Below are 11096 nucleotides of genomic sequence, written 5' to 3' on the forward strand. Positions count from 1 at the left end.
GTGATTGGGGGATATTATGAGATCAAGTGTGGTGATATGTTATCTTTTGATGATCTATTAGTGGGCATTTGACTCGATAATCTATTATTTGATGTTTGATGTTGATAGCGACCTGAGGAGTAGCACGTGTGATTTTTATGGATGTGGTGATTTGTAGTTGGCGATCAGATTGTAAACTCGTTACCAGCGATCTTATGGTTGAGTGTGCTGGTTGTACGGATATTATGAGTCTTTGATATTACAATTTAGGCTTACCAGTGCCCTAGATGTTTTCATGGACTTGTTAAATCTAATATTCCTAGGGAATTTGGATCAGTTGACATTGTCTTCATAGACAATATGGTGATATATTCCTGATCTAAGGTGGATCACGTACACCATCTTCGCATAGTTCTGAAGATGCTTCGACGAGAATATCTCTATGTGAAGTTCAGTAGTGTTGGCGCAGAAGGGGCCGACAAGAGGGGGGTGAATTGCCTGCAAAATTAAAGGACACCCTCCTCAAGACTTTCAACTCCAAAATATGCAATAGTAATAAAAGTAAACTAACATAAAGAAAAAGACAGACTCAGCTATTTACTTGGTTACAACCAAGAAGGTTGTTAATCCAAGGCAGTAGAAAAAGCTCTGAAGAATCTCCTTCTTGTTAGGCGGTGAAGCATTTTACACATTAGAAGCTCAGAACTATTGCTAAAAAGGAATACAGAGTTGTTAGCCATCAAGCTTAAAAATTGAAGGCATATTGCATTGATAGATGTAATTTTAGGTTTATTTTTTTAGTAGATTATTGAATTGATAGGATTTAAATTTTAAGTAAAAAATTTTGCAAGGGAGTTTTATCCTAAGCCCTAGAGGGTTTTTAATAGATTATCTTGAAGTTTTAAGTTAATCTTTAGTGATTGAAAGGTCAAACAAACTAAGATAAACTTCAAATCACCCTTAGAATATATGAAATTAAAGAAACTTAGGTTCACCTAAGATATTTATTTGGTCAACATAGGCATTTATGTTGACCAAGTTATGACGTTGGTCAACACAAACATCTTATTTTCAATATATAGTATGCCGACCAAGTTAGAGTTGTGTGGACCAAATTTAGCATAAGGTCTTCAACTATCATAAAAGTTAGATGATATAAGTTCAAAATAAGTCAACACATGGAATAATAGTTGAGGCCTTGTCTAAAGGTCCTTTGTAGAATTTTTGGCATAAGAACTCATGAAAGAACATCTCATTTGATCATTTACGATAGTCTCAAGTGTCAAAGATGAACACTTAAGATGCTATTTTGGTAATATTTTTCTCACCTAAAGTTATTGCTTTCGTTGATCACAGTTGCATTGTTTGAGCCAAGGTCAGTCCTAGATTTTGAAGGGTCCGATGTAAAAAAAAGACCCTTTGTATTTATATAAAATAATAATAAAATATATACTATAAAATAATTTTATTAATAGAATAAGGATTTTATCATAATAAAAAGAGATCAAATAAATTAATTGAGTAATCTAAAATTATTTTTCATTTAATCATGCACTAAGCTAAATTAACATGAATCAAATAAGAAAACTCTACCTAAATTGAAGTCTTGAAGGGTTTAAGTGCGTGTGTAGTGTCAATGGGCATCGGTGGTGACGCAACAATGCAATGATGATGACATTGGAAATCACTGTGTGGGAACTAGGAAGGTAGCTGTCAGTGGCTATCAAAGTGGACGAAAGCGAAGAATTTAAGTGTGAGATAAGGAGCAAAAGTGCATTTAGGGTTTAGGAAGAAATAGGAAAAAACTGAGGAAGAAAAGATATGATTGAACTCTCTCTGTCGTGGATATTTCTCTCTTTTATTATTGACACTTTTACAAAAAACAAAAAATCTACAATCATTTTAGATTTTATAATTAGATTTTTAAATTAATTTTTTATTCAATAAATACTAACATTTTTTTTACTAATAGAAGTGGGGCCCTGTCCGAAGTGGAGCCTTGTGCACCAGCCCCACCTTAATCACCCTAGGACATGTCCTAGTTTAATCCTTGTTGCCAACTCATAATCGGACCATAACGCTAAAAAATTATGATAACATTGTAAGGTTAGGAGAGTCATATAAGCATAGTGCAAAAGATAAATACGCTCATCCCCAACACCCCGCCAACCCATCCCAAGGTCAACACAGAGGAGGTAAATCACAGGCGGCTACTAGCCTTTGGAATAATGACTAGCACATAAGGGAGATATTTACCTCGATTTTGGCGAGATTCGAATCTCAGACCTCATGGTGACAATACTTCATGTGCTAGCATAGTGGCAAAAGGCGAATACGCTCGCCTCCAGCGCCCCCGTCAACCCGTCCCAAGAACATGGAGGAGATAAATCACGAACAATTACTAACCTTTGGAATAATGACTAGCACATAAGAGAGTTATATAAGCATAACCCCTACTTATGGGAACCAACATTCTTGCCTAATGTTAAGTGATTGCATAATTTTAAGTAGCCCCAATTAACTAAAAAAAAATTATGGATTTAGCAATAATTTTTAGTGACAAAAAAATTTGTTACAAATCTGCAACAAAATTCACAACGAAAAGGAAATCATGGACGTTTGGATTTTGTTAGAAAATATTATGGATGATTGATGTATATGTTTTTTTATAAATACTAAGGCATATTTATTAATATTCATAATAAATTTAGCGATCAATTTCACGGTATAAATATGCCAATGAAATATATTTTTTTTCCTTTTTTTCCTCAAAAATTACAGATTTGTCGCAAATTTCATCACAGATAATTATTCTTGTCGCAAATTTTATAGCAAAAAAATATCAAGTTTGTGATAAATTTTACAATGAAAATAAATTCTTCATCTTTTGAGACAAATTTTTGTAACAAATAGTTTGGTTGCAAAACTTGTCAAGATAATTTGGTTGTAAAATTATCGACTGAAGATAATTTGGTCACAAATTTGAGACAAAATTAAGTTTCATTGTAGATTTGTGACTAATTATATTTTTGTCAAAAAATTTGTAATAAAAATCTTTATTACTTTTGTAGCCGATTTTGTAATGAAAATATTTTTCGTCACAAATTTACGATGAAATTTATTTTAGTTTATTTTTTTATCGCAAGACTTCGCAACGACATATTTGCGATGAAAAAAATTGTATTGCAAAAAATTAAATGCTGCATCATCATAAAATTCATGGCAAATGGTTTTTTTTTGGTAGTTGTAAGATCAAGTAATTTGTCTTGGTAAGAAATGTAGAACCAAAACAAACTATTTGATTTGAATATTCCAAATCAAAACTTCAAGGAAAAAAAATCTGAAATTATTAAATCTATTAAAACCAAAACCATAAAACAGAATGAAATTTGAAGTTTTAATTTGCTAGAGGAAGGTGTACCAAGGTAAACTCCGGTATCACATAAAAAGTTTTAAGTGCCCTAGATTTATGCACAAATCCTCTTTCTATTGCGAGTGCCTAAATACCAAAACTTAGAATTTGATGTTTTGTTCAACATAAACTGTTTCTTGAAGAAGATTCAAGACTTAACATGCAACACTAGTTTCCAAAGAGGAGAATAAATAGTAGTTTCTTAAATTTTGCTATACTTACGTTCCATAAGTCTTGAAAATATATACACAGAAGCTCTCACGACGTAGTGCAAACGGTGGGTGCATGGTATCTCTGGCGTAATGATCAGGGGTTCGATTCTCAGAAACTGACGACCTGAGGTTTACCCCGCCATGCGCCTATGATCTATGTATCTGCATGAACCTCCCTCCATATCCGTGGGGCCACTGATCTATATATCTACATGAACCTCCCTCCATATCCGTGGGGCCACTGATCTATCTTTTTGGCCAACATTAATGACAAAAAGGAAAATAATGAAGTACAAGTAATCATTGCGTTAAATGTTCAAATTCAAAAGTATAATTTTTTTTAATAGACTCATAGGATTTTCAATCAACACGTCAAAAGAAACTAAAAATAGGGTAGGGTTAACTATCATGTATTCTCTTCCAATTTTTGGTTCAAAGAAAAACTGACTTAATCAAAATACAAAATGATCAGATGCTAAATTATTGTTTTGGCACATTAATACATCAATTAATTAATGGTCTTTGTGAGATATTAATGCGATATTTTGTTGATATTAATGGTTTTAAAAATAATAATGGCATTTGACCGAGTATTCCAAATTATTAAATTTTCTAAAATATTCCCCTTTTACCTTAAAAGAAAAATCATGACCAGGTGGTGGCTCAATTAAATATATAATAGTAAAAAAACACTTATAAAAATATTAATTTATGATATGGAAAGGAGAAGTAACCAAAGTTATTCATTCCTACATTCTTCTTAATAACTGATAATAATAATATTTGCAAGGAAGAAGACTAGCTCAGGCTAGCGCTGCATCACTAGTAGGCAGAGACAATAAATGGGCTGGTCACAACATGTTTACCATCATCAGAGGTCCAAGTCAACTTTCCCTCCACGAACTGATTATTGCCCGAAGTGGGAGGTCCGTCGGCGCCCCATTTCGCACTCACGGTGAACGACTTCTGCTCGTTTAGCTCGTTGAATGTCAACATCTTGGGGGTGACAGTAGTCGACACGACAGTCTTCGATATGCTCACCGACACCGTGTAGCTTGATTTCGCCAGTCCGACGTTCGTGACAGTGCGGGTCACTTTGGCCACGGCCCTGCCTATGGGAGCCAGTAGAATCGACGGGTAGTTGAGCTCCTCTTCGATCACACTCTTCGAGCAGTTCGTGACTTCGCGCGCTATATTTCTAGCGACTTCTTCACCGAATTTGCCACAGATGTAGTAGACGTAGTCATCGTGGGTGATGTCGTAAATAAGACCGGGATCGACAGCTTTGTTAGGGTTGACGTGTCCTGCGCCCTTAGCGAAATAGTGCGCCGGCTTAAGTAACTCGTCAAAGACGTCAGCGTCTGCCGTGGTGATGATCGCAGACTTGATTGCTGCCGGCGACCAAGTAGGATGTACGGCCTTTATGAGCGCGGCGACACCGCTGAGGTGAGGCGCCGCCATGGACGTGCCGGATACGATTTTGTACTGATCCGGAGTGTCATTGGAATGAATATAGGCTGCGAAGATGTTAAGGCCAGGGCCAGAGATGTCTGGCTTGATGATTCTCGGCGTTGCCTGAGACGGCCCCCGAGAGGAGAAGAAAGCGACGACGGGGGCGGGGGATACGCCGAGAACTGTCCCGTTGAAGACGATCGACGCAGAGGGGTCCAAAGTAGAGTTCAAATACGATTTGAGGTCGGAGCCGTCTTGGTTGGTGAGCACTACTCCGGGAAAGTCCATCTTCTTGATCGAGATGGTGGCGCCCTCTGTCTTTGGGGAAATGGAGATCAATGCCTTGGCGCCGTGGGACTTGGCGAACGTCGCCACACGTACAAGATTTTCGCATTCGACCTCGCATACCCAGACACTGCCCCTGTGTCTATCATCGGTAGGATCCCTGTTGCAGTATGGCGACTCGGTGGGGCAGTACAGGGGAAGAGAACTTTCAAGGAAGTTGCTAGGTTGGTCGAGAGACTCTCCAGGGATCACCTTCCCATTGGGAAGCTTCACGAAGGCCCTGAAGCTTCGATCGACGCTGGTGGCCGCCACCGTGAGGATCCACGGTGCCTCGTTGGAGACGGTGAAGTAGTCAGGTCCATCGTTGCCGCCAGCGCAGCTGACGAAGATTCCCTTCTTGGCAGCCGCGAACGAACCAATGGCGATTATATCTTGGTCGAGAGGCGTGGAACGGCCACCGAGCGAGAGAGAAAGGATGTCGACGCCATCCTTGACAGCTGCGTCCAACCCAGCGAGGATATCGGCGGAATAGCAATTGCCTTTGCGGCCACAGACCTGATAGATGGCAAGGTGAGCCCGAGGGGCCATTCCGGCGGCCGTGCCTTTGGCAAAGCCGAAGTAGCTCGCGTTTCGGACGAAGTTACCAGCGGCTGTGGCGGAAGTGTGGGTCCCATGGCCGACCGCGTCAACGGGAGGACTCCCATCGACGATCATCGACCTGGCTCCGATGAGCTTGTTGTTGCAACCGGTCTCGAGCTCACACGAGCCCTTCCACGTCGAGGGCGGAGGCGGGACCCCCTCGTCGTCGTAGGAAGGGTGGCCGGGTGTCACGCCGCTGTCGAGAACTCCGATGATGACTCCGCTCCCGAGATTCGAGTCATTCCACAGCCCCTTGCTCCCGACCTTGAGCCCGAGGAAATCCGGCGTGTGGGTAGTCATCACGCGCAACACTCGGTCGGGGAACGCGCGCACGAAGCCATTCTTCTTCCTCATTGCTTGCAGCTCTTCCTCCGTCAGTGTGGCGGCGAACCCGCTGAAGACGTCGCTATAGGAGTGCAGCAGCCGGCGATCGACGCCAGACGCCTCGACGGCCGGCGGAAGGAAAGATTCGTGCCGCCTCCTCAGGCTCCCTTCCGTCAGCGGCCGAGCCGGCTCTTCCACTTGAATAATGTAACGGCTCGCAGAAGAAGGAGAGGCAACGGAGGGATTCGAGAAGAAGGCAAGGAGAAAAAAGAACAAGCATGGCGCAAGATCCATTTCGGGAATCTGAATAGCTAACTTCTGATAAACAAAGATCCTTCTGTACCATTTATATGGAGAGCCGTACGCTGCTAAATTTGGAGACCAATTAAAATATAATAATTCCTCCGTTTTTAGAATCTATTTAACGTATAATATATATTTAAAATATAATAATTCGTCGTTGTAGAATCCACTAAATACCTAATATATTCATATGATAATTCATGGAAATATTAAATTACGTGGCTGTCAAATACTAATTACATGCCGATTTGGTGCATCATTAATTCCTCAAAGCCTCTTGCTATCTCTGTAGAAATTTTACTTGTATAACACTAAAAAAATTTCAGGCAGAGTTTTTAATAAAAGTAAAACCATGTCATATCATTTGGCTAGTAAATTTATATTTTTGTTAATTTTATCAATACCACTGGGTGTAATAAATAATTATCGGATCACAAAGTCGAATGAATAATTAAAATTTTTTATTTAAATAAGAAAGAAATATGTTGTAAATATTTATTTAAGGATGATTGTATTTTTTAGGGGAGAAGGAAATAAATTCATATTAAAATTAAATAAAATGAATTGAAGGTAGATATAGGAAATATTTAAGATATTTTTGATATATTAAAGATTTGATTTTTTTTATTGTTGTTATTTAGGAATTAGTAATTTTTATATAGGTGTTTAAAAAATAAGTAAAATAATAATAAAAAAAGACATCCTTAATTATTAGAATTGTCAAAAAGATATTCTATTTAAAAAATAATAAAATACTATATCATATTTTTCATACTTAATGGTCTGATTAGAGGTCGAGAAATGGATCAAATTCCACTAGAAAACACTTAGTTGATTGGGATATTTGTCAGTTAGCACTTAGTTCTATTTTCTGGGTGGAATAGTTGTCTCACTATAGCTCCAATGAAAGGTGAACTGAAAAGGGACACTTTTAAAGAATGTAGATCTTCCTAATGTCGGTCCCATAGATATAGGAAGAGGTAAATATAGATAAACAGGTGTTAGACGTGCATGGTGAGATAAACCCTAAGTCGTCTTAAAGAAGATTAAAAGGATGGTTGAGTCGAGCTCGACTCGGCCACATAAAAAAATAATGAGCCGCAGGCCGAATACTAACAGAGTGGAATTCTCATAGGGGGAAAGGAGTGTACAAAAGGCATATAATCATTTTGGAGATAACATGATCAGGAAATCATGGGTAAAAATAGTGACATAAATGCTATGGTTGCTAATACATGGGAGGCTATCTGTCCACGTTAAGCAGAATTATTAATTAGGAGCTAGGATAGGTTATGCGCCTTCTACCGACATGAGGAGGGTACATCATATTTGGAGGGCGGGTGACCACAACACGTTTAAGGGGATGAGGTTTGATGCAGAGTTGATTTTCAGGAAGATACATATTCATATTTACAGGTTACGTTGCTTGGGAGATGGCCACACACGAGTAGCTTGGGAGATGGGGATCGATGAACAGCCAGTCCCTTAACGCTGGAGGGACTTTCTGTATTTATAGAAATTTTGGTTTCTTTATTTTTTTTATGAGATGTCCTCTATGGTACATACCATTTATGATCGATTACTATAAAGTTTTGCTAAAGCTGTCATTTTTTGTGACGGTGTTGTATAAATGCATAAATGATAAAGAAGCAAACCATTTTCAAGTATTGCTACATTATCACATTTATTTATTTTTTTAACTCCTTCCTATTTATAATAAACCTCTCTTTAATACCCTTCCTTATATGAAAGGCACACTGCCTTAAACATTTCTTGGCCAGGTTAATATCTTGTCTCAAGTTTTTTCTGTAAGATCAGGGTGAATCATGTGTTTTTAAATGCCTTTTCTTGTCTTTTGTATTTAAAAATCTTTGTTCGGAATTCGAGCATGCAAATGAAGCAAGAAACAACGTACAAAAAGTAAGCACAAGCATAGGTCGATTTTATTTGATTCGAAACCTTTAACAATTTCTACTTTAAAATTTAGTGATCCAAACGAAACCTTTAACGATTTCTACTTTAAAATTTAGTGATCCTTTGGATCATATTTAGTGATCCACTAATATTCTCCCCAAAAAAACCCTCGGAGAGAAGCCAGAGTACAAAATGAGGGAAGTACAATAATCCTACACTTTCCTATGCAATAATAGTATGCAATCAAATAATAGAAATTCGTTACCCAACACGTGTGGATGAGAAGTGATGAGCTCGTGTGTTGGTGACGGTCTCAGCACAGCTTGGTCAGAGTTGTTCTTGGCATAGTGTATCGAAGAGGATTTCAATAGAATAGTAGATTTGAAGCTCTGGTCTCGAGCAGCTTATATAACCCATTTGAGGCACATCCAATCCACTTGAGGTGCCTCCACTCAAGTAGATCCGATGCGTGAACTTCGGTCTTCATCCACTCCCAAGCTCCTCAAATCAGCCTGAGGCGCCTCCGCTGAGCTGAGGCACCTCTGTCCACTCAAGGTGTCTCCAATGTCTGAGCATTGAGGTGCCTCCATTGCCTGCCACTGAGGCGCCTTCTGCCACATGAGATGTTGAGGCTTTGTGTACATGCATGATAGGTATTTTCGAACAATAAACAATGGAAACATGATAATTTCTTAAATTATTACATCACACGCAAACACAAGGACATACAAACTCAAGACATAACCAAAGAATAAAATTACGTATAGAAATTATACCCATCGGATGATGTTCAACGGGAGCAGTATCAACTAGCAATCATTGCCAGTTTGCCTCTATTTGTGTTGGTGGCGGTCTCAGCACAGCTTTGTCAGAGTTGTTCTTGGCTCAAAATAAGTCGAAGACATCAAGAGAAGGGAATGACAATTACTTGCTATCCGGCACCGGAGATAGCTACTATCGACGATTGTGGTGGCCATGTAGGAATTATAATTGAATTGTACAAATAAATTAATCATACATCATTGAAGCGGAGAAAAATAGGAGGTATTCTTGCCGTCAGTGAGAAGATCACCAGTAGGAACCTTCTCGCAAGATCCATAAGCGACAAATCACTGCTTTTGTTATGGATGCTCTCCTTATTCATTGTTCTCATAGGCATCTCCTTTTGGACGAACAGATTGGATAGTTAAATAATAGGAATCCCAGGAGGGCCGGGGTATATCAGTATATTATCCCAAGGAAATGTGGGCAACGTAGGCATCATGGGTAGCCTACGTCCCCACTCCAACATCTTTTACTCATCCAAGTCAATTCTCCAAGGTTGATTAGTGACAAAGACTACACAAGAATCAAGTCACAAAGCCTATACAAGAATCATTATTTCATACATTAGGGAAAATGATTCTGTAAGAAGAAGAATAGGGAGAGAGCAACAAATAATATGAGAACAATAAAATATATTGTTCATTGATATTTGTCCTAAGGACAATACAATATATAATGTTCAAAAGGTACTTGGTCAATTAACTAATTAATAAATAACAGAGTTATTCTAAGAATAATTCTGAAAATAATTATAACAGAATTATTAGAATAATCTAAATACTAATATGATTTGATTTGGTAATTTTTGATAATTCTGGTTTATCTCTTTGACCCTCGACAAACTCAACAGGAGATCTCTGACGTTGAGTTTGCTTACAAACTTGTTGAAACGTTGTCTCGATAGTGGCTTAGTAAAGATGTCAGCGATTTGATCTTCAGCAGAAATATAAGAGACGGATAACTGCTGAGTTGCCACATGTTCACGAACAAAATGGAAATCAATTTCCACATGTTTTGTACGAGTATGAAAGATTGGATTTGTTGTAAGATATGTTGCTCCAATATTGTCGCACCAAATTTTTGGTGTAATATTTGATGCAAGATGAAGTTCAGAGAGAAACGATTGAAGCCAAATAATTTCTGACGTTGTATTTGCTATAGCTTTATATTCTGCCTCAGTGCTTGAACGAAATACCGGAGGTTGCTTTTTCAAATTCCATGAGATAAGATTTCATCCAAGAAATATTGCATATCCACTAGTAGAGCGTCTATCTTCAGGAGAACTAGCCCAATCCGCATCACTATATGCATGTAAATCTCGAGACGATTGACGATATAAAAGAAAACCATGTAGAATAGTACCTTTGGGATAGCGAAGTATTCTTTTTACATTATCCCAATTTTGTTCAGTTGGAGCATGCATGAATTGACAAGCACGATTTACTGCAAAAGTAATATCAGGGTGTCTGATAGTGACATATTGTAAGGCCCCAACAATACTTCGATAAATCTGTGGATCAGATAGAGCAGGAGAGGATGAAGTTAGAGAGTTGTTTATAGCAATTGGTGTAGAGACCGGACACGCTCCATCCATTTTGGCTCTTTGAAGAAGTCCAGTAATGTATTTGCTCTGAGAGAGAAGATAGTCATCCTCATGTGGAATAAGCTCAATACCAAGAAAAAAATGAGCAATACCCAAATCTCGAGTAGGAAATTCTTGATTGAGAAGACTTAATAAAGTTGTGATACCC

At 38.4% G+C, this 11096-nt stretch overlaps 1 protein-coding gene across 1 annotated transcript; it reads right to left on the reverse strand.

The window, feature by feature from the left end:
• Nucleotides 1–4425: 4425 nt before the first annotated feature.
• On the reverse strand, nt 4426–6597 carry LOC122040356 (subtilisin-like protease 4). The gene has a single exon (XM_042599675.1). The coding sequence runs from the start codon at nt 6595–6597 to the stop codon at nt 4426–4428; it is 2172 nt and encodes a 723-aa protein (XP_042455609.1).
• Between the last annotated feature and the right edge of the window lie 4499 nt (nt 6598–11096).

Source organism: Zingiber officinale, chromosome 2A (assembly GCF_018446385.1).
Source record: "Zingiber officinale cultivar Zhangliang chromosome 2A, Zo_v1.1, whole genome shotgun sequence".
In the NCBI taxonomy this organism is placed as follows: Eukaryota; Viridiplantae; Streptophyta; class Magnoliopsida; order Zingiberales; family Zingiberaceae; genus Zingiber; species Zingiber officinale.